Source organism: Garra rufa, chromosome 14 (assembly GCF_049309525.1).
Source record: "Garra rufa chromosome 14, GarRuf1.0, whole genome shotgun sequence".
NCBI lineage: Eukaryota > Metazoa > Chordata > Actinopteri > Cypriniformes > Cyprinidae > Garra > Garra rufa.
In genome coordinates, this window is record NC_133374.1 from 4,834,417 (window position 1) to 4,860,900 (window position 26,484).

General features: G+C 30.1%; 1 protein-coding gene across 1 annotated transcript in view; it reads left to right on the plus strand.

The window, feature by feature from the left end:
- gria4a (glutamate receptor, ionotropic, AMPA 4a) overlaps window positions 1-26,484 on the plus strand; it is a 103,153-nt gene that overhangs the window by 54,473 nt on the left and 22,196 nt on the right. The window contains exon 9 of the mRNA XM_073818285.1: window positions 8,246-8,619. Within this exon, the coding sequence (XP_073674386.1) occupies window positions 8,246-8,619 (374 nt within the window). The remainder of the gene's footprint in view (window positions 1-8,245; window positions 8,620-26,484) is intronic.

The following is a 26,484-nucleotide window of genomic DNA, read 5'->3' on the forward strand; positions in this document are numbered from 1 at the left end:
TCTATTATGTCAAAAAATTTAATAATGCCTTATTTGCAGTTTAACACCTAACATTTTAGAAAACTTGTAAGACAAAAAATGTTTGCAATTACCAAATGTAATCAATCAACTAAGTAAGGTGATAAATATTAGTAATTTTTTACCCTATTCACCTGCAGTGTCTCACCTTAAGGGTTTTTTCATGCACCTGACAAGTTTGAGATTTTGGGCTTTTTGGTGTTTCATAAAGTGTTTTTTCAGACTAGTGGAAAGAAATCATCCAAAAAACACTGCTAAGTGTTTCTTTTATAGCACTTTATCTATTTGTGTCAAAAGATTTCAACTACAATGCATATTTTTAAAAGGCCGTTTTCTCAAAATGAGTTTTTTCTCCTACAATGAGCCATAAATCTCCACTTCAGTAGCTCTTACACACACCAAACTTTACATTTTTATTCTTGTCTATATCCTGAAGGTTTTGACTGAGGGATTTGTTCATATATGATTTGCTTGATTTTATACATTTTATTCCACAAAAAATAGAACAAAAATAGTGTTTCCTGTTTTATGACCATTACATGGCAAAATAAATCATCTGTCAGGGTTTATTTTGTGGCAATGACTGGCTAAATCAGTGAGATTTTTAAGGTTTTTAAGTTTTAAAAAGCTGTTTTTTCATGCACCTATTTTTTTACAAGTTTGAGATTTTGGGCTTTATGGTTTTTCATAAAGTGTTTTTTCAGACAAGTGGAAAGAAAACATCCAAAAAATACTGTTAAGTGTTTCTTTTCTAGCACTTTATCTATTTGTGTCAATAGATTTCTACTACAATGCATATTTTAAAGGCCGTTTTTTCTTCTACACTGAGCCATAAATCTCCACTTCAGTAGCACTTACACACACCAAACTTCACATTTTTATTCTTGTCTATATCCTGAAGGTTTTTACTGAGGGATTTGTTCATATATGATTTGCTTGCTTTTATACATTTTATTCCACAAAAATTAGTATCAAAAATAGTGTTTCCTGTTTTTTCTGAATTATGTCGTGACGAAATGAAATACCCAAAATTCCCTCTGTAAAAACTTCTGACTCTATTAAGGAAAAAAAATTAAACAAGAATTTTGAAACTGACTTCATCCAGTGTTTAGATGTTTGTACTAGAAATGTATGCAAATTAGTGCATTTCATTAAATGCCTAATTAGCATATTAAAAGCCTTAAAGACGTTTCTTATGCTCATCAAGACTGCATTTATTTGATTTAAAAATACAGAAAAAAAATTATTTCAATTTAAAATAACCATTTTCTATGTGAAAGCATTTTAAAATGTAATTCATTCCTGTGATAAAAATGCTTAATTTTTAGCATCATTACTCCAGTATTAATTGTCAATCAATGTTGAAAACAGTTGCAGGGCTCTACAGTGTGACCATTTCAGTCACATTTGCTTTTAATGATTTTTAAGAGAGTTTGTAATGAAAAAATTGATTTTATACAACAGTTAAACAAGCAAGAAGTTAATATTGAGCTACCAATGTCTGACTATAACACTATTGCCTGATCTTGCTCTATTTCGTCATCAAAAATGTTCTACAACAAGTCACTGAGCTGCTGCGCATTTTCATTTAAACACAGCAGTGTTTCATTTATAAATGAACATGCGTTTTTAAACAAATCTAGTCATCAATGATTCAGTTTCCCATTCATAAAGACAGTCACTTGCTTTATTCTTGAAGGAATCAGCTGTTCGAATGAAACGAATGAATGATTCAGTAATTAAATCAATGACTTAAGTTTAATTTTTAAAGTATCTTTTTAGTTATTTAAATCATTTAATATTTCTATATTCAAATTTGTATATTTAAAACATTAATATTAACATGACTTTATGAATTTGAATGCACTCATGCCACCTCTGAGCCTCATTAAACAAATGAAAATAAACCTACAAGCCACTTTTGTGTTCTTCCTCTTGCCACCTCTATAGTACAAATGCATTTTGTTAATACTGATTTCATTTGATTGGTAACTTACTCTTCTACTTGTTCTTATTCTGTTGTTTGAAATAGAAACTTGAAAAAGCTTAAATTATATTTTTTAAGTCTGACATATAAGATGACATACTTTTACAAAAACGCCATTACAAAGGTAAAAAATAAATTACCCTGCAAATCACTTTAAGGAGTTAAATATCACCTAATAATGAAACATTTTTGATCAGAATTTTTGATTATTGATTAGAAGGTGCTCCTGAAATTTTGACTGTGCTCCTATTTATTTATTTTTTCTGGAACCTGTGTTACTTTTCTTTTTCAGGATTCTTTGATCAATAAATGGTTAAAAAGAACAGCATTTATTTAAAATAGGAAGGTTTTCTAACACTGTACACTACTATAATACTATACTATTACTATATTATGTATAAAGTAATAATAAAAAATATTAATTGTTTATGTTATTTATTTATAAATGCATAAATAATTAAATATAACATTTTATTATAAAAAATAAATATAAATTAAAATGTTTTTAAATGATTTTATATATTTATATATAAAGGTTGATAAATTAAAATAATTATAATAAATAAGCATTTTATTTATATTATATATTACTATATTATGTATAAATGATTCGCTTTTTTACATTTTTTTAATAAATGTTTCATTTTTTACATTTACATTTCATTATAAAATAAATAATATAAATTAAAATGATTCAAAATGGATTATATATTCAAAATGGATTATATATATCAAAAAGGGGTCTGTACATTTTTATTCTTTCTTTTTTTGAAAGAAATTAATACTTTTATTCACCAAGGATGTGTTAAATTCATAAAAAGTGATAGCACAGATTTACATTGTTATAAAAGATTTATATTTAAGATAAATACTGTTCTTTTTAACTTATTCATCAAAGAAACCTGAAAAAAATAAAAGGTTCCAAAAAAAAAAATTGTTTCCAACATCGATAAATCTAATAATAAATCAGCATATTAGAATGATTTCTGAAGGATCATGTGACACTTAAGACTGGAGTAACAGCTGATGAAAAATCAATTTTGCATCACAGAAATAAATGATATTTTAAAGTATATTAAAATAAAAACCAGTATTTTATATTCTAATAACATTTTGCAATATTACTGTTTTTTTTCTGTATTTTTGATCAAATAAATGCAGCCTTCATGAGCATAAGAGACTTCTTTAAAAAAACATTACAAATCCTAAACTTTTGAGTGGCAGTGTACATTTAACCTTAAATGCTACATGAAAATTATATATTTATGTTTAGACCTACAATTTTGAAGCAAGATCTAAATACAGAGACAGATCACTGATAGCAGGGAAAATGTCCAGCAAAGTCAGCCAGCTATATTTGTTTAAAACGTTACATAAAAATGACCCAAAAACGCAGAGTGTTTTGATTACATCACTGCCAATTTTGGAAGGAAAAGTTAATTTATTCCCTTATAAAAGATGTTAGATAAACTGCATTCAGCAGTGTTTTCTTCACCGTCTGAAATGAATATATTCAGATACAAAGACTGAGGATTGAAAAATAATACATAATTGAAATAATTGTGTTTTCTTCTCTGGCTGTCTGCAAAAAAAAAAAAAAAAAAAAAAAAAAAAAACTGAAAAGACGTTGTAGAGCTGGGCCTTTTGATGAAAGTGAATGAATTTACTTTTTTTTTTTTTTTCTTTTTTTTTTTCCAGTGTAATGTGATTCAAACAAATGACCTCGAAGAGCTGGGCCTTTTGATTAAGTAAGGAATAATTGACGACGGGCCGTAGAATTCTTAGAAAATAATGCACACCCGAGGTGGTGATGCGGTCACGACGCGAAGCGGAGTGGCCGTTACACCTCGGGTGTGCATTATTTTCGTAGAATTCTACGGCCCGAAGTCAATTATTCCGCTTATACTACAGTTACCACACCTCAAGACATCGATCAAATGATATATTTCAAGACATTCGTCCCGTTTTTATCCTTAAAACGCTATTGTGAGTAGGATTAATTTCTTACGCAGCTCATTCAACAGCTTCGTTGCTAGTTCCAAAACGTCATTTTAGAACTAGTTACGACGCTTGGGCTGTTAATAGCAAAATAATGCCGTTAATAATGAAGTTTAGACAGACCGACAGACAAGCAGACAGACGGAAAGAGTGAGGGAGAGAAACTAAGTTTATGACTTTACCTCTCTCAAGTCTGTGTGTCTCTCAAAGGTGACTGGCAGCATCGTCTCTACTAACAGTTAAACTTTAAGTTCATTTTCTTCAAGACCACGCCGTTGTTTCCTCGCGTGTGAGAGCTGTCATGTCGTTTTTAAGTTGTTAATCGTCAGAGCAGCGCTAACAACATTAGCGCGAATGCTAACGCGAGTGCAAACTAACATTATGTGTGTGCGTCTGTGAGGTGAGTGAGAGAGGGCGAGAGAAAAAGAGTTTGTGCTTTCCGTACATAATAAAACGTAATATAATGTGGAAAAAAACATGGAAATAATCTGTCATTTTTATCCGGATGTTTACTGTATTTATTAGTTTGGCCAGTGTTATTGTGGGTTTTAGTTATTTTGCTGTTTTGGGCTGTAAGGACCTTTGAAATAACTGAAATCGTATGGCGAAGTGATATAGACATGCACTGCGGTCTAAAGCTGCCTGGAACTACGTTCGCCGTGCGTTTCCCTGAATATAATGCACACCTCTAGAACGTTCGTCAGCCAATCAGATTCAAGCATTCAACGGCCCTGTAGTATAAAATTAATTAATTAATTAATTTATTTTTTACATAAAACAAGCACACAATTAACACAGTTAATAATAAAAATTATAATAAAGAGTAATAAAATATTTCATTTTAAAATGAATAATATAAATTTAAATGTTTCAAAATATTTACTTATATATTTACATAGAAGTTAATATTAAAATGATAAAATGTAATGAAATAAGAGACAAATGTTAATATTTACATTTCATAAAAAGACTAAGTCGTTAAAAAATTATTTATATATAAAAGTTAATAAAACATGGTGGAAAGTAATAACCTAGATGTGTTTTGAAACAGAGGAGTTAAAGTTTTTTGTGAAATTGCGCAATTCAAAGCACTTTATTTTAACAATTCGTCTCGAAGAGGTGGGTCTTTTGATAAAAGTTAATACATTTATTTTATTTTATTTACATAAAACAAGCACACAATTAACGCAGTTAATAAAAAAATATTATAAAAAAAGAAGAAAATATTTTATTTTAAAAATAAATATAATGATATTTACTTATAGTTATAAAAAAAGTTAATGAAATAACAGATGAATTTTAATATTTACATTTTATGATCAATTAAAATTGTTAAAAAAATATCATTTATTTTAATATTTATACATAAGTTAAACAATTTTTATTTTTAAATAAATAAATTTTATATATAATATTTTTTAAATAAATGTATATATATTTTTATTATATATATTTAAATATATAATATAATAATATTTAATATTATTATTATTATATGAACTATTACTATATTATATAAACTTACTTTTTTACATAACAAATTTAACACAATTCAAAATAAAATTTATAAAAGAATAATAAAATACATATTTCATTCCAAAAATAAATAAATTCAAATGTTTCAAAATGATTTTGATGATTTTATATATTTATATATAAAAGTTAATTTAATACAAAAAAGGACAAAGAAAACAAAGAAATTTATTTATATTATAAAAATAAATAATATAAATATAATCATATAATAATATAATAAACTTTTCTTATTTATGTAATTTATTAATAATAAAAATAAATAATATAAATTAAAATGGTTTCAAAATTATTTTATGATTGGATTATAATAAAGAAATCAATATTTTATTATAAAATAAATATAAATTAAAATGTTTCAAAATGATTTAATATTTATATATAAAAGTGCATTAAATAAATAAATAAATATTAAATTTTATTTAAATTATAAAAATAAATAATATAAATAACTACTATACTATATTACTATATTATGTATAAATTATTCCTTGTTTATGTTCCTTGTCTAAAACCATATCAATTCACAACTGCTTCAAACCTGGGCTTTTTGTAAACTGTAAATGTTTTTATTGTCTAAACTCTAAGAAGAAGGAGATGGTGGAAAGTAAGGGCCTGTAAAGATGTGTTTTGACACAGAGGAGCTACTGATGAATGTATTTCTCTTGTGAAATTGCACCATTGAAAGCACTTTACTTTAACAACCTGTCTCTCAACCTGTAGTGTTGGTTTAACCCGGTCTTCACCGCAATACAGGGTTTTTGAGGTTATGGTGACCTTAAAAATGAATGAGTCAGACCAGACGGATATAGAAACGAGTCTTGGGTTCAGAGGGAAAATTTATTTAACAGTTTTTTAAAGCAGTTCGTCCTTAAAAGTGCAAGGTTGCTTAAAATTTTTATAAATAGAATTTACTTTTTTAATTCAGCAAGGATGCATTAAATTGATCAAAAGTGATAGTAAATATTTAAGTTAATAAAATAAATATTGTTTTACATAAAACAAACATTTAACACAACTAATAATGAAAAATAAAATAAAAGAGTTATAACAATACATATTTTACTAGAACAATAATATAAAGTAAATATTCAAAATGGTATTTACTTATATATTTATATATAAAAGTTAATATATAATATAAAAATAATAAAATGTATAAATGGAATATTGAAATATAATTATTTTAATTAAAAAAAATTGTAGTAAAATAATATAAAGTAAATTTTTAAAATGGCATTCACTTATACGTTTATGTATAAAAATTCATATACAAATAACAATAAATTGTAATAATGGAATAATAAAATATAAATATTTTATCATAAAATAAATTAAATAATAATAAATCAAATGTTTCAAAATAATGTGCGTGTGTTAATAAAATAAAAATATATTATAAATATTTTATTTATATATATTATAAAACTAAATAATATAAATATAATTTACTATACTATATTAACTATTACTATACTATGTATAACCAACTCATTCTTTCAAAATGCAATTTAAATATATTTATATATAAAAGTTAAATATAGAAATAATAAAATGTTATACAATTTTATTATGAAATAAAATTAAAATGTATCAAAATTAAATCAAAATGTTTTAAAATGATTTAATGATTGGATTATATACACATCAATATAAAATACAAATATTTCTATTTATTGCAAATAAATTAAAATAAATAATATAAATATAATTACTATACTACATTGTGAAAACAATTACTTTTAAAAAAAAAACATGCATTTAACAATTAATAATAAAAAAGAAAAATGTACAAATATTTTACTAGTAAAATAATCAAAATGGCATTTACTAATATATTTATACATAAAAGTTAATATAAATATAAAAATAACAATAAAATGTAATAATGAAATAACAAAATATAAATATTTAATTTTTATTTTATTATAAAATAAGTTAAATTAAAACATTTTTTAAATAATCAGCATATAAGAATGATTTCTAAAGGATCACTTAGGACTGGAGTAATGATGCTGAAAAGTCAGCTTTGCATGATAGAAATAAATTATACTTTACAATATAATCACGCATAATTATATATAAAAGTTAATATAAAAATAACAATAAAATGTAATAATGAAAAATAAATATTTAATTTATATTTTATTATAAAATAAGTTAAATTAAAACATTTCAAAATAATCAGCATATAAGAATAATTTCTAAAGAATCACTTAGGACTGTAGTAATGATGCTGAAAAGTCAGCTTTGCATGATAGAAATAAATTATACTTTACAATATAATCACACATAAAACATCTATTTGAAACTACAATAATATTTCAGAATTTTACAGTTTTTATTGTATTTTTTAACAAATCAATGCAGCTTTGGTGAGTAGAAGAGGACTCTTCCAAAGACTTTTTTTCATTCTGTGAAACACAAAAGGAGATGTTTTAAAGAATGTCTCAGTGTTTTATCAGTACACTGAAAGTCAATGGGGTCCAAATACATAATTCTATGTTTTGAAATGACATTAAGACGAGCACAAATTGACAAAATATTCATTTTTAGCTGAATTCTCTCTTTAAATATCTAATAAACACTATCAAAAATCACCTCATAAGACTTAATAATCAGTTAGTTTGTCTAATTTTGACCTCAAAAAGTAGCTTAGTTTCTGAATGGGAACATCTTGTTCTGAACCTCGTTTACCTTTTTCCCCAGAAAGCGGAAATCGCTGTGGCCCCTTTGACTATTACTCTGGTCCGGGAGGAGGTGATCGATTTCTCCAAGCCCTTCATGAGTCTGGGCATCTCCATCATGATCAAGAAGCCGCAGAAGTCCAAACCGGGCGTCTTCTCCTTCCTGGACCCGCTGGCCTACGAGATCTGGATGTGCATCGTGTTCGCCTACATCGGCGTGAGCGTGGTGCTCTTCCTGGTCAGCCGCTTCAGCCCGTACGAGTGGCACACCGAGGAGCCCGAGGAAGGCTCCGACGGTCCGCCCAGCGACCAGCCCCCCAACGAGTTCGGCATCTTCAACAGTCTCTGGTTCTCTCTGGGCGCCTTCATGCAGCAGGGCTGTGACTTCACACCCAGGTGAGAGCAGTAATTAAAGAAATAAATAAATGTGTCGCACATTTCAGAGTGAAGCGCCACACTGTACTTCACTTACATTTGAACAGCTTGCGCCGGTGATTTCAGTGTCTCGGATTACAGGAAATACTGCTTGACATGAACACATTGCATCTGCTGAGTTCTGGTCGCTTATATTGTGCACTTTAACATGCAACATGTCAACAATTTTCCCAAACTTATATACCTGCAACCTGCTGTTGGCAAAAACGGAAGCTTTAAAGGTGCCATAGAATGCATTGAGAGAATATTTTAAATTGTGACCCTGGACCACAAAACCAGTCATAAGGTTAAATTTTACAAAACTGAGATTTATACATCATATGAAAGCTCAATAAATAAGCTTTCTATTGATGTATGGTTTGTTAGGATAGAACAATATTTGGCTGAGATACATCTATTTGAAATCAGAAATCTGAGGATGCAAGAAAATCAAAAAGACTGAGAAAATCCCCTTTAAAGTTGTCCAAATTAGGTTCTTAACAATGCATATTACTAATCAAAAATTACATTTTAATATGTTTACAGTAGGAATTTTACAAAAAATCTTCATGGAACATGAACTTTACTTAATTTCCTAATGATTTTTGGCATAAAAGAAAAATCAAACATTTTGACCCATACAGTGTATTTTTGGCTATTGCTACAAATATACCCCAGTGACTTAAGACTGGTTTTGTGGTCCAGGGTCACAATTGTTCTCTGAGATCTACATAGAAGGTATATGGCATAGGAAAATCTCCAGAAATGGTTTTACAGGTCCATTTACAACCCTAGGATTTGCCCCTAGAATGAAATGCTCTGTTATTTGGAAGCTTCATGAATATTAATGAGCTCCGCTCTGATTGGCTGTTTCACAGAATCTGAATCTGCCGTTTAGAATCGCGGATATTTTAGTTTCATTACTGTGATGCATGTGCTCTGTGTAAAGTTACAACGCAGACATTCATTCTATGGCACCTTTAAAGATTTCAGTTTTCCGTCAAAATAAGAGCTTGATGGTTTATTAGTATTGTACTATAGTAATTTTAGTGGTCCTGTACAAAATAATTGTTGTCATTATTGCTATATTACTCTTAAATACTAGATTTGTTGTATTTTACAGTGAAATAGAATTAAAATAGTAATATTTTTAGTCAATTTATAATATTTTTATTATTAAATATTTTATAGTAATATAATTATTATTGTTATTTTTCTATAATACTAGATTTTATTTTACAATGAAATATAACTACAATAGCAACATTGTTTATTTAATATTTGTATTTAGTAATATAATATTAATTATTATTATTATTATTATTATGAAATAGTAGATTGTGTTATACAGTGAAACAACTACAATAGTAATTTTATATTTGTTTAATATTTGTATTTAGTAATATAATATGAAAAATTATTATTATTATTTATTTTTCTAAAACACTAGATTTTTTTATTTTACAGTGAAATATAACTACAATAGTAATTTCATATATTTTTAATTTTTTTAGTAATAAAAATATATATTTTCTGAAATACTAGATTTTGTTTTACAGTGAAAAATACAATAGTAATATTTCATATTTGTTTAATATTTTTATTTAGTAATATATTTATAACAATAATAATTTTTATTAGTATTATTATGAAACACTAGATTTTTTATTTTACAGTGAAAATTAACTACAATAGTAATATTTCATATTTAATAATTTTATTTAGTAATATTATTATTAATAATTATTATTATCGCTGTTGTTACTGTTATTCTGAAATACTAAATTTTTTATTTTACAGTGAAAGAACCACAATAGTAATATTTAATATTTGTTTAATATTTTGAGTAATATAATAATTATTATTATTTGATATTATTATTATCATTATTATTTAGATTTTTCATTATTATACAGTGAAATATAACTACAACAGTAATATTTCATATTTAATATTATTATTTAGCAATATAATAATAATAATTATTATTAGTATTATTATATTATTATTAAATGAAACATTCCAACAATCTCAAACTTTTCATAATATTGTAGACTTGCTTCCACGCAATTCATATCCTGTGGTGGAAATGGGCTTCCATAAATACTTAAAAACTACAAATAATCAATTAATTTCATACTTGAATTTAACACTTGAATTTAGCACATTGTATTATATATAACAATATTAATTATTAATAAATCAATTTTGAAAAGTTTTGGTAACACTTTACAATAATGTGTCATGTTACAGTATTTATTAATATTTGTTAATGTTAGTTAATAAAAATACAGTTGTTCATTCTTCACAGTGCATTAACTAATGTTAACAATGTGATTTTATTAATGCATTAGTAAATGCTGAAATCAACATTAACTAAGATTAATAAATGTTGTTGTTGAACAAAAGTATTGTTCATTCTCAGTTCATGTTAACTAATGTTAACTAATAAACCTTCTTGTAAAGTGTTACCGTTTTTCTTTTTTATGTTTATGATCACCCTGACAACTTTCTGAATTTACTTTCTCACTCTGGCATCAGTTTTTTCCACCACAGCTGTCAGAAATCTCTCCAGTAGGCATGATCTCTAGTAAAGCACACGGCAGATATTTCCTGGTGTAAAGCGGATAATTCCTGTGCTTTTGTCTGCGCTGACCCAAAGGCTCCCCAGAAGCCCAGACACGAAATTAAAGTTGGACTTTGCCGTCTGCGCCCGTAAAGAAACCGCAGCCTCACCGTCTCCGCTTCCTTCAAGACAAACATTAAACTTTCATCCCTGCAGCTGCATGGCAGAAAAATCACACTTTATTTTTAGAATATTTATAAGAATGTAGCATTTTATTATTGATAGCCGGAGAATGCGGCGCGATGAAAAATTGATGCTCGGGGTCCGGGGAAAGATATTGCCTCTGAACTGCACAAAATTACCAGAGACTGTCCCAAAAAAACAAACAGAACGAGAGCGACGAGAACAAGTGCTGCTGCGAATGTGAATGCGATCTACTGTTGTTCTACTATAACAGCGCTTTCACACCCTTACTTATCAAACATTTACACTGCCATATCATGGTTCGCTTTGTATTGTGACAAAGGACTTAAACCTGTGTCTGAAAGCACCCAGCATTACCCTTACTAAATTACATGGTTTCTGCCAAACGCCGGGCAGGTTTGACGCACGCAGATACCCCACCGGCCGCTGAGGGCATTTCTGAGAGGTTAATGGTGTCAGAAGCGTTCAGATTTTCAGAAACAGTGGCACTGGCATTAGCATTAGCCTGGTCAGCAGCTCTGTGCATTAAAGGACATTACTAAGCCACACACACACACACACACACACACACACACACACACACACACACACACACACACACACACACACACACACACACACACACACACACACACACACTTTAGACTTTCTCATACATTACCCAAGACATATACAGAGACTGAGCTATTTTTAAAATGAATGTACTCTCCATTCACTTTCTATTATTTAAATGAATGAATACTGTAGCACTATTGCAGTTAAAGTCAACTTGAAATTACTGTTGACCTCATTTATTACAATAATAAAAAAAATACAAAATAACTTGCACTGGGGGTTCGTACAAGGTGCATAAACTGCTTGAAGTACTTGATTTTGACTTTTTGAAATTTAAGGCCTGGAATACCCTTGAAAATATCAATATTCCTGAAGAGATACTTGAAAAGTGCTTGAATTATTGAAATAAAGTGTAGTGTATCTATGAAATAAGTGTTTAATTTTTTCAATAAGCACAAATCTTTTCATGCAAAATTCACGCAATTCAAAAAACATCATACTTTTTTAGCTCATTTCAGTTAAGGTCATTAAATTGTCAGTACTAGTACAGGCTTAGCTCGCTAGTTCAGTGTAAACATGGCCGAAAACACAAAAAGAGGAACATTTGTGAGTCATTTACACTGGAACCGCTCTGATTGATTCAAACTTGTGACTTTGATCAGTCATTTCAAGGGATTCAAGAGCAAAAACCAGATCAAATTAGAAGAGATATTCATTTTCGAATTTCAACATCGCTTGTAATCGTTTTACAAAGCACGTATAGTGATGGGTGAAACAGAGATTTTCTAAATTCCCAATTAGTTAAGCCATTGGGTCGCAAAATGATTCACTATTTCGAAGCACTCCAATTGGATCGTGAATCATTTGATTCAGATCGGGATTTCAAATCATTAAATTTAAATTGGGACCTTGGAGTGGGTTCACAAATCATTTGACTTAGACAGGAACTTTGCGTATCGCGAATCATTTGATTCAGATCGAAACTTCGAAGTGGGTTCGTGAATCATTTCGCGAATTAAATTCTTGATTCATGATCCGCGCTCTGAGTCCTAATCTGAAATGATGGTTCCCAAATCATTATTTATATTGGGACTTTGGAGTGTGGATTGCAAATCGTTTGATTCAGATCAGAGCTTAAGAGCAGGTTCACGAATCATTTGACTTAGATTGGAACTTCGGAGTGGGTTTGTGAATAATTTCAGAAATTGAATTTTTTTTTAAAGTCCTGATCTGAAATTATGCTTCTCGAATCATTATTTCGAATGGGGCTTTGGAGTGTGGATTGCGAATCATTTGATTCAGATCACAACTTCAGAGCAGGTTCATGAATCATTTCACGAGTTGAATGATTCGTGACCTGCATGCCAAATCCTGATCTGAAATTATGGTGCCCGAATCATTACTCAGATCAGCAGTTTGGAGCACGGGGGGGAAAATCATTTGATTTAGATTAGACCTTCCGAGCGCGTATCAGGAATCATTTGTTTTAGACTGGAATTGAATGATTCACAATCCGTGCTCTGATTCCTGATCTGAAATGATGGTTCCTGAATGATTATTCAGATCTACTGTTTAGGAGCATGGATCATGAATCATTTGATTCAGATCAGGACTTCGAAACGCGTATTGCAAATCATTTGATTTAGATCAGAACTTCGAAGTGTGTTCGCGAATCATTTCACAAACTGAATGATTCTCGCAATGATGGTTCACAAATCATTATTCAGATTGGGATTTCGGAGCACGGATCTTGAATCTTTTGATTTGGATCAGAACTTTGAAGTGGGTTTGTAAATTATTTAGCAAATTATTAGTGAGTCCTGATCTGAAATGATAGTTCGCGAATCGTTATTCAGAACAGCTGTTCGGAGCACGGAGTGTAAATCACGAATCATTTGATTTAGATGTAAACTTTGAATTAGGTTTGTAAATTATTTCGCAAATTATTAGTGAGTCCTGATCTGAAATGATGGTTCCCGAATCATTATTTAGATCAGCTGATCGGAGCACGGAGTGTAAATCACAAATCATTTGATTTAGATCAGAACTTAAGAGCGGGTTCGCGAATCACTTGACTTAGTTCAGAACTTTGGAGTGGGTTTGTGAATATTTCACGAATTAAATGATTCACAATCCACACTCTGATCTGATCCTGAGTCCTGATCTAAAATGATGGATACCAAATGATTATTCAGATCTGCTGTTTAGAGCATGGATGGTGGATCATTTGATTTAGATCGGAACCTCAGAGAGGGGTTTGTGAATAATTTCACTAATTGAATGATTCACGTTCCGTGCCCCGAGATCTGATCTGAAATGATGGTTCGCAAATCAGTATTCAGATCAGCTGCTCGGAGTGTGAATCACAAATCATTTGATTAAGATCAGAACTTTGAAGTGGGTTCGTGAATCATTTTACAAATTGAATAATTCACGATTCCCGAATCATTATTTAGAGTCCTGATCTGAAATGATGGTTCACAAATCATTATTCAGATTGGGATTTCGGAGCATGGATCTTGAATCTTTTGATTTAGATCAGAACTTCAGAGCAGGTTCATGAATCATTTGATTTAGATGTGAACTTTGAAGTGGGTTTGGAAATTATTTAGATAATTATTAGTGAGTCCTGATCTAAAATGATGGTTCCCGAATCATTATTTAGATCAGATGTTCGGAGCACGGAGTGTAAATCAAGAATCATTTGATTTAGATCAGAACTTCAGAGCGGGTTCGTGAATCATTTGACTTCGTTCAGAACTTTGAAGTGGGTTCGTGAATCATTTTACAAATTGAATAATTCACGATTTGCGCTCTGAGTCCTGATCTGAAATGATGGTTCCCAAATGATTATTCAGAGCATGGACTGTGAATCATTTGATTTAGATCAGAACTTCAAAGTGGGTTCGTGAATCATTTGATTCAGATGTGAACTTTGAAGTGGATTTGTAAATGATTAGCAAATAGTTAGTGAGTCCTGATCTGAAATGATGGTTCCCGAATCATTATTCAGATCAGCTGTTCGGAGCGCGAATAACAAATCATTTGATTTAGATCAGCACTTCCGAGTGGGTTTGTGAATAATTTCACAAATTGAATGATTTGCGTCTTGCAATCTGCGCTCCGAGTCCTAATGTGAAATGATGGTTCGCAAATCATTTGATTCAGATCAGGATTTCAGAGCAAGGTTCGCAAATCTTCTTCTGATTTTGTTTTATTAAACAGTAGAAAACATCAAACCATTATGGCAGTACAGTTATAAAAACAAATAACTGTACACAATCAATCAGTCCATAATATTCTGAAAAAGAAAACTGTGTAGGCTACATAATCCTTAATCAATGCAATAACTGACTCAGACTCTAAAATGACTTTCATGCTCAGTTGATCATCATCAAGACTGTGTTGGCAGGGGAAAAATATATTAACCAGCTATATCAATTTATGATCGATCAAATCCCAGTGAATAAAATCAAAATGACTTCTCACTGAAGTTTCTGTTTCACTGAGAAATACATCAGATTACAGAAGCCTAAAGCTTTGCAAATGCTGTTTCAAGTTGTCTAAATCTCATTGAAGCGCATACACGCGTTTGTAAGAGTAATTTTGCGCAGATGTCCACTAAACAATCAGGGGAATGTGTCTTTGTGTAAACAGCAGCTGCAGCAAATTGATTCTCCTTTATCAAGTTCTCACACGGGGCGAGTGAACATGCAAAGAGGCAGGACTATTTGTCCTTCAATTTGGCTTCGGTTTCTGCCCCTCGCTCTCTCTGTGTCTGTCTGTATCTCTCGCTCATATTCTCCTCACTGACATCAGGACATTCCATCAATATCTCTGGCTGCAGGTTGAATTAGGCTGTCAGTCAGCCAGACAGAGAGAGAATTGCACACCTATTCTTGAACAAATGAAAAAAAAAATTTGCCATGGTTTAAAAAAAAAAAATCCTTTCAGAAACAGGTCACACTTTATGTGAAGCCTGCATGTAATGCATTATAGAGAAATCTTTATGCATTATAAATAGCGTCAACCATTATGTATTTTAAATGAAATTTTGAATTTAAAGGGAGCCAATATAATGGCGACAAATAAAAAAAAAATGCTTTCTTTGATTGCATTTTTCAAGTCACATTTTTCAAGTCATTTTCATTTCAAGTCACATATCACTAAAACACTGAAAACTGATTTTCTCTTATTTAATCAATTTGATATGCTAAAACAACTAATATAAAAAAGTAAACATTTTATATGCATATTTTAAAAATCCATTAATAAAAGACAAAATACATGCAACAAAATAACTAAAAAAGTTAAATAAAATTAAAATGAAAACAGAAAAACAAAATAAATATAAAATAAATATTAATAGAAATTATGTTTATATATCAATGATACTAATATAACACTACTAAAAATATTTTAATATTTTATATTTATATTATATATTAATATTAAAAATGTAACATTTCAGGTAGTTACCAAGGCAACCTTTATTATTTTCATTTAATTTTACTTTATGTATGAAAATACATAAAACTAAAAATGACACAAACACAACAAAATTACAAAGAAGTTAAATAAAATTAAAATGAAAACAGAAAAATAAAAATATATAAAAAAACAATATTAATAGAAATTATGATTGTATATCCATTGAAACTAAAATAACACTGGCAAAAAACTAGATATATTTAAAAATTGAAATATTTTATTTTAAGTAGTTACCAAGGCGACATTTATCATTTAATTTTACTTTTTACGTTTACTTGATGTATGAAAATAACTAAGTAAACTGAAATTAAAACATCTCTACAAAATCTAAAACAACTAAAAATTACAAAAAAAAAAAAAAAATTACAAAAAAAATTCAATAAAATAAATGCAAAGAGAAAAAAGAACTATAATTTAGATTAATAACAATGATGCTAAAATATAAAAAAAATATATTGAAATTACTATAAAAATTATATATTCAAACAATTCAAAATTGTATTTAAGGTAGTTATCAAGGCAACATTTATCATTTTTATTTCATTTTACTTGATAGAAATAACTAAAAACTAAACTGACATTAATTTAAAAAAATCTAAATCAATTAAAAATGACAAACACAAAATTACTACAACTTGAACTGAAAAAAAAAAAGAAAACTATTATTATTATTATTATTAATAATGTATTTTATTATCATATTATTATAATTATTATAAACTATATAATTATAAAATATATAAATATTTATATAAAAATGGCGCAAATAATATGAGCAACAAATATTTTAATAATATACATTTTTTTAATCAGTTTTTGTTAAAAAATAACATTTGCCTATTCATGGTTATACACTTAAATAATGTATAAAAACTATTTAAAGTGCATTCAATGCGTTATGTGAACATGAATACTTAAGTGTTCTATAATATATATTATGCTACTTCGTTATACTGCATTAAATTGCAAAGGACATAATGCACAGCGATGTACATCATGTAAATCTCTTTATAATGCATCACACATACAAGCGTATTTCTTCTGAACATCATGTGCTGTTGGCTGATGTCAGAGCGCGCGTTGTTTCTGTACTGCAGCAGCAGAGCTTTAGGACACGGCGTGTGATTCATGCGGCACACGCAGAGATAATTTCCTCTTAAAGGATTATTGGTCTTAATCCTGTGATGTGCACATTTATAATAGACTCCCTGTATTATGACTGCGCACGTCTGATTGTGTGTCGTGCTGTGCCTGATGACTTGTGCCTGTGTGTTTAGTATAATATTTAATAGCTTTTCTAGTACAATTTTTAGTTGGTATAAACATGCAAACTAGAAATAGTCAAATATGAGTTCATGTTTCTTCATCAGTTTTGGAGAAATCTTGGAGCATTGCATCACTTTCTCACTAATGGACCCTCTGCAGTGAATGGGTGCCGTCAGAATGTGAGTTTAAACAGCTGATAAAAGCATCGCAATAATTCACAAGTAAACCACACCACTCCAGTTCACCAGTTAACATCTTGAGAAGCCAAAAATGAAAATTGTCATAATCTACTCAATATCACTTTATTCTGTGGAACATAAAAGAATGTACATGTATATACATTAGAAATCAAGGGTAACCAGATATGTTTGGTTACATTCTACAAAATATCTTTTGTGTTTCACAGAAGAAAGTCAAACAGTTTTGGAACGAGAAAATGATTATTATTACAGAAAGATTTATTTTTACAGAATTTATTAGCAATACATTTCCTGCATTCTAGCTTAAAATTAGTGCTTTACTGTGTGCATTTCTATGTGACAAAAATGCATTATTAAGTTTTTAAAATTTGAATTCAGCAATTTCTATCATTATTCGTTTCCGTCCCATTTTATTCATAAATTTATTTACTCCAATTTATGGCCCTATAACCCAACTAAACTTTCACAGGGGAACTCATGGGCCAGATGGGCTGGATTTGTCCAGGGCCGAATTTTAATCCCAGTCCATCCCTGCATGGATAAATACACACTACAAACTATCCCCGCGACATTCAGGCAGGCACTTCCATCAGATTCGAACAGGACTTAAACTTAAATAAAAAAGTGAAAAAAAAAAATCAAAGAAATTAACTGGCTTTTTTTTTTTTTTTTTTTTTTTGCTGTATCGAAAACATACCGAACCGTGACACCACTGTGTCGTATCGAACCGAACCGTGATTTTTGTGAACCGTTACACCCCTTATATATATATATTAGAGGTGGGCCGTTATCGGCGTTAACGTGCTGCGTTAACGTGAGACTCTTATCGGGCGATAAAAAAAATATCGCCGTTAATCTATTCTCAAAGTTGGGTTGGGAGCTGGCTCTAAACTATGCAAGCTATGATGACTTTATGATTTTAGCACGGATGTATAACTAGCCGAATTGCACTGTAGGGGGCGAGAAAGAGTCTTCAACCTGTGTGTATGCCATTGCCTACTGTGAAAGTACCACATCAAACGAGACGTGCTGCTAAAATGGATGCAACTATGAAGATGCCGGATTTGTTTTAGGGCAGGGGCTTCGCAAGATCCTTTTTACTGGGGCACGTGCTCAATTTAATTTTCTTTGATAAACCCTAAATAAAGACATTAAACTATATGCAACAACTGAATTGACGCTTCTAAAAGCAACGAAGTTTAACCGAAGACTATGCACGCATATATCCAATGCCCGTGCGCGTCTGTGTATTTAACTGAAACTCGCACATCGCGCAGCCTTTTATTCAGAAGTACATGCAGTGTAGGAATAGTTGGTTACACAAGTTTGTATAGTTAATTGTGTTGTTAATGCAATTGTCAAGCAGTTTATGATGCATTTTGGAAACAGGAGATGAGCCCCTGGTCTAATGCGCCACCTGGCTTGAGAAACCTGTTTCTCAAAGACTTACTTTTAGTCATTATTTGGGTAGCACACATATTCTGAATGCCTTCGGCAGAATTCAAATTAGCCATTTTAATCTAGATTAATCTAGATTAATTCCAAAATTAATCTAGATTAATCTAGATTAAAAAAATTAATCTATATATATATATATAAAAAAATGACCAAAAAAGACAACAAAATTACTGAAAAGTTAAATCAAATTAAAACAGAAAAATAACAATATAAAAAATAAATATATGCAAGTTCATGTTTCTTCGTAAGATTTGGAGAAATGTAGCATTGCATCACTTGCTCACCAGTGGTTGCTCTGCAGTGAATGGGTGCCGTCAGAATGAGAGTCCAAACAGTTGATAAAAGCATCACAATAATCCACAAGTAATCCACACCATTCCAGTCCATCAGTTAACATCTTGAGAAGACAAAAAAAAAAGTTATCATTAAGACATTTTTAACATTAAACCACTGTTGTTTACAAGCAAAAACAGTCTGAGGCTGTGTGGCTTACTTGTGTATTATTGTGATGCGTTTATCAGCTGTTTGGACTCTCATTCTGATGGCACCCATTGGCGAGCAATTGATGCAATGCTGCGTTTCTCCAAATCTGATTAAGAAACAAACTCATCTACACCTGGGATGGCCTGAGGGTGAGCACATTTATAGCAATTTTTCATTTTTAGGTGAACCTTTAAGCAAAGAAAGTCGGTCGCACATTAGCACGAAGGTTATACACCTGTCAAGATACATCACACAGACACACACACTCATCTATTCTGCTGGTCACGACTCTTTCCAGCTTCCTAGTGTCTCTTGCTCTTGTTCCTTTCATATTCTTTTGTTCTCTGTCTCCTACCCTGTTATCAAACTCAGCTTCCCCTCTCTGTTACAACACTTCAGTCTTTTATTCTCTGTCTGTCTCAGCAGGATTGATTTTAGAGTAGCCATTCCTGCACTGATGCTGAATCCACAGCATCACTACAAAAGAAATTATATTTTACCCCGAGTTATGAATGCCAGATCGTGGTCTGAATTGAATGAGATGAGATAAAAAGATTGGGTCAGATCCAATTCGCAAACAAGTGACTCATTGGAGCTGGTTCTTTTTAATGACAGAACTTAGAAAATGTTTATTTTCTGCTGGTAGATATTTGGCAAATAGCATGACAAGAAACAAACAAACAAAAAATTTTTGTAACATTTGCATATGCATATTTGCCAGTTATACATGCTGTCAAACAGTTTATTATTAACTATTTGCATCTGTTTGATTTTATTTAAATAATCGGCTTAGAATCAGCATAAATCTGGTAATTAAATTTAATTAAAAATATGAACATGGTTAAAATGTGAAACAAGCTGAATTCAAGTACACTTCCAGTCAAATGTTTTTGAATGGTAAGATTTCTCTTCTGATTCTTCTGCTCACCAAGCATTTATTTGATCCAAAGTACAGCAAAAACAGTACAATTTTGAAATATTTTGACTATTTAAAATAATATTTTCTATTTGAATATATTTTAACATGTAATTTATTCCTGTGATTTCAAAGCTGAATTTTCAGCATCATTACTCTAGTCTTCAGTGTCACACAATCCTTCAGAAATCATTCTAATATGCTGATTTAATGTTTAAGAAACATTTTTTTTTATTATTATTATCAATATCTAAAACAGTTTAGTACATTTTTTAGTGTTCTTTGATGAATATAGATAGATCCAAACATCAGCATTTATCTGAAGTAAAAAGTTATACACTATACCACTCAAAAGTTTGGTTAAGTATAATTTTTTAGGAAAGAAATTATAAAAATGCATACTTTTATTTAGCAAAGATGCTTTAAATTGATCAAAAGTGATGATAAAGATATGTATGTAACAAAACATTTCTATTTCAGATAAATGCTGTTCTTCTGAACTTTCTATTCATCAAAGAAACCTTGAAAAAAAAACAGTTGTTTTCAACATAATAATAATAAATGTTTTTTGAGCAGCAAATCAGAATATTAGAATGATTTCTGAAGGATAATGTGACTGGAGTAACGATGCTAAAAATGCAGCTTTGAAATCAAAGGAATAAATTAAATTTTAAAATCTATCCAAATAGAAAACAGTTATTTTAAATAGTAAAAATATTTCAGAATTTTACTGTTTTTGCTGTACTTTGGATCAAATAAATGCAGGCTTGGTGAACTAAAAACCTTTGACTGGTAGTGTAGGTAAAATAGATTTGATGATGATAAATATATTAAGCTGTTTAAAACACATTCAGTGTATTAACACTATTACAGAAATCTGACCTCATTTAGGTATAACTGGCTGGCAAATATGCATCACATTAGGTTCATTAGTTCATGTTTAAACTGTGTAATCCACATTTTATATGAATTTCCAGGCGTAAATATATTTTTGAGTACCAAATCGCACTACTGAGCTCAACATGATTGGAAAACACATCCAAATAAATCTGTCCAGCACAGATTTACTGGCCCGATTTGCACCATCGACTGATTTGCTTAAATTCCCTCAGTGAATCAGCGGCAAAAATAAGGCATGCAGTGACAACAAACGACGCCATCAGTGGATTCCCGCCGAAATGTGATGCAAGAGATAGCAGCAGTTCATCAGAGCGAGATTAAAGCGCTGCTTCACGACCTCTGATGGCACGCGCATAAACACAATCACACACAGGCATCAAAAGGACCGTCTTATCACCTCCTCCACATCCAAACAGAGAGAGAGAGAGATTTGTCCTTTCCAGCCATGGTTTTGCTCTCTCATCAGTACAGGTATTCTCTGAGGACATGACTCTTTAGATAAGGTCAACATCTAGCTCTTGCTCTGCTCATCCTTCCCATCTTTCTCTCTCTTTGTCTTTGAAACGGTCTCCACTTAAAATTCATTCCTGCCAGTGCAGTGACAGTACAAACTGTGCACACACTACGCATGCATGCACATATGCCTTTAATACACTGTGCCCACTGAGCTGGACTGTGAACTGACATCATGACTAGCTAGCTTCAGTGTTAAAGATTTGAGTAAATGATCTAAAAGCAGTAGAAATGGCCAAATGACATGGCAATATTGGCAACACAAAATGTAAACATTGCCACTGATGCCACTGAACTGAACTAAATTCATATTTTGCTGATTATTGCTGCAGAAAATGGTCAATTATTGTCATGTTTTGGGTTGTACTTATCGGTTAAGACGGGGAAACACATTTGGAGTACTACAGACTGCCAAAAGTTATAAAAAAAAAAATCAAAGAAAAGAGTGCAAAAAACTGTCTGAGGAACTAAAGGCGTTTGTAGTTGGTCAAACTGAACCAGGATTTCCAGGGCAAGAATATTGAGGACGTTTGTGTTTTGTTCTTATCATCTCTGGTCCGGTAGGTGAAATATTAGGCTAATATCGTAATTAGTACTGCTCGTACATATCTTTACCACATATTAACTGTAGTTTGTCAAAGTATTGCGCCCTTTCCAACGACGGCATTTTAGTGCCATGTAAAAAAATAAAAACTAAGATTACGAGAATGAAGTCATAATATTTTGAGAATAAAGTCAAAATATGTCAAGAATGAAGTCTAAATATTTTAACTTTAGGACATATTTTAACTTTATTCTCGACATATTTGGACTTTGTTCTCGTAATTTCAACTTCATTCTCGTAATTCAAAATATGCAGAGAATGAAGTCGAAATTACGAGAGTAAAGTCGAAATATGTAAAGAATGAAGTCGAAATATTTAGACTTTATGAAGTCAAATTACGAGAATTATGTCTAAATATGTCAAGAAGAAATTCAAAATATGTTGAGAATGAAGTCAAAATTACAAGATTAAAGTTGAAATATTTAAAGAATAAAGTCGAAATATGTTAAAAATTAAGTCGAAATTACAAGAATAAAGTCAAAATATGTCGAGAATAAATTCTAAATATGTCGAGAATAAATTCTAAATATGTCGAGAATAAATTCTAAATATGTCGAGAATAAAGTCAAAATATGTCGAGAATAAAGTCAAAATTACAAGATTAAAGTTGAAATATTTAAAGAATAAAGTCGAAATATGTTAAAAATTAAGTTGAAATTACAAGAATAAAGTCAAAATATGTCGAGAATAAATTCTAAATATGTCGAGAATAAATTCTAAATATGTCGAGAATAAAGTCAAAATATGTCGAGAATAAATTCTAAATATGTCGAGAATAAAGTCAAAATATGTCGAGAATAAAGTCAAAATATGTCGAGAATAAATTCTAAATATGTCAAGAATTAAGTCAAAATTACAAGAACGAAGGCGAAATTACGAGAGTAAAGCCGGAATATATCAAGAATGAAGTCAACATATTTCAACTTTATTCTCGACATATTTTGACTTTGTTCTCGTAATTTCAACTTTATTCTCATAATTTCGACTTCGTTCTCAACATATTTCGACTTAATTCTCGTCATATTTTGACTTCGTTCCCTGCATATTTCCACTTTGTTCTCCACATATTTAAAAAAAAGCCATGTACCATGTAAAAAAAAAAAAATCTAAGATTAGGAGAATAAAGTAAAAAAATGTTTAGAATAAAGTCAAAATTGCGAGAATAGAGTCAAAATATGTTGAGAATAAATTCTAAATATGCAGAGAATGAAGTTGAAATTACGAGAGTAAAGTCAAAATATGTCAAGAATAAAGTGAAAATATTTCGACTTTATGAATGAAGTCGAAATTACGAGAATAAAGTCGAAATATGTCGAGAATGAATTCAAAATGTCGACAATGAGGTCGAAATTACAAGAGTAAAATCGGAATATTTAAAGAATAAAGTCGAAATATGTCAAGAATAAAGTCTGAATAAATCAAGAATATTTAGAAAAAATATCTCACTTTATTCTTGTAATTTCGACTTTATTCTAGTAATTTCAACCTCTTTCTCATAATTTCGACTTCATTCTCAATATATTTTGACGAGAATATAGTCGTAATATTTTGAGAATAAAGTCGAAATTACGAGAATAAAGTCAAGATATGTAGAGAATAAATTCTAAATATGTCGAGAATGAAGTCAAAATTACAAGAACGAAGTCGAAATTATGAGAATAAAACCGAAAAATGTCAAGAATGAAGTCAACATATTTTGAATTTGTTCTCGTAATTTTGACTTCATTCTCAACATATTTTGAAAACGGCATTTTAGTGCCATGTTAAAAAAGAATTAAATCTAAGATTATGAGAATAAAGTAAAAAAAAAGTTAAGAATAAAGTCGAAACTATGAGAATAAATTCAAAATATGCAGAGAATGAAGTCGAAATTATGAGAATAAAATCGAAATATTTAAAGAATAAAGTCGAAATATGTCAAGAATGAAGTTGAAAATGGTCATTTTAATTTTTACTTAATTCTAATAATTTTGACTTTATTCTTGTAATTTTGACTTTATTCTTATAATTTCAAATTCATTCATTTCGACTTCATTCTCGACGTATTTCGACTTCAGTCTTTGCACAAATTAATTTGTAGCAATTATGACATTAAAGTTATAATATTCACATTGAGTACTTTCTAGCCTTTCGCGCATGCAAATGGCCTGGACTGGGAGCACTTAAAGATATTCCAAAGCCTCAGCTTTCAAAATCTGTCAATTTTATAGAAAAATACAAACAATATGTATATTACAATAATGTGTTTTTCACCCTCTTTAATGTGGAATGACAGATTGCTGTATTTGCTTCAGCATGTGAATCAGTCATCTTTCTGATTACAATGAGACATTAATTTCATTAAATTAGGCTATACTTTTTTTTTATATTGTGCTATAAACTTGAAATAAAGAAGAAAAGCACATTTATAATTTGTATTTCGTGACAAAACCGAAACAAACCGTGGTTCAACGTACCTCAACAACGACCAGGGAAAACCGAACATCTGTCAAATTTTACTTATAATAAACACTTTCTGCTGTCAAAAGAATGAGACAGCAGCAAGTGTTTATTATAAGTAAAATTTGACAGAAGTTTGGTTTTCCCCGGTCGTTTTCAAGGTACGTTAAACCACCTTAAGCAGTTTCTTTATAATGGACTTCTATGGGGGACGATGACTTTATATGCAGAATAAAGCAAATAAAGAAATTTTTTATTTAGGGGCGGAAACAGGCTTCCATAGTAAAGCATCTTATGTACGCTTTTGTAAAAAAGCAGCGTTCTATAAAATACTATTAATAAATAATATGTGTAGAAAAAGATTAACATCATCTTTATTTTACTTCCTTCAAGGTTAATTTCGATATGATACATTCTTATTAATAATAAAATAATCTAATAATTATATTTACAATTGGGGCTACATATGAATTTAAATTGTTAATTTATCTACGAATTTCGGTATCATTTTCTGTTTTTTTTTAATCAGATTTTCAAGTGTCTAAGATGATCGATATGGGATAATATACAGTAGTTTGTCATTCCTCATAGTGGAGTGACAATAAAATGAGTTTGACTTTGTTAAATGTATCAAGAACCAAATAAACAGATGGCTTTGTCTTCTATAGGACCAATGGGAAACAGCCTAGTCAATTGTGCATTTCTGTAGACACTTTTGCAGAGTTTATTATAATCCTAGCTTCTGTGAAGCAACTGTTCCCTGCAGCACACTGCCGTACAAAATGCATTTTGCCTGGTGTTTTAAGGTAATTAAATTTTACTATGGCTTTCGAATGAATCTGCATGTTCTGCCATTCTTATTGATGAACCCAGGTCAGAGTAGCTAGTGGTGTGTTTCAGTAGATTAGTCTAAAGTGAGAGAATAGTGGGTTTTTAATGAGATCCTGGTTTCGTTTTAAAGACTCAAATTTTTTTCTGGATTTACTGCAGGTCTTACAGATGAGCTGGAGTCTTATAAGCTTATAATGAGTGTTCTGCCACTTCTTGAAATAGTGTAACATCATTTCTAAAGCAGAAATTTAATATCACCATCTTGGCGGAGTGAGACCAGAGACTGTTTGGCAGTCTAAAAATGAAGACAAAATGTGGAAAATGAAATCAAATATATTTCTCATGTATCTTACTCATTTTCTGTTGTACAATATGTCTTTATTAGGGAGCTTAACCCTCATGCGGGCCTCTTTTTCAAATC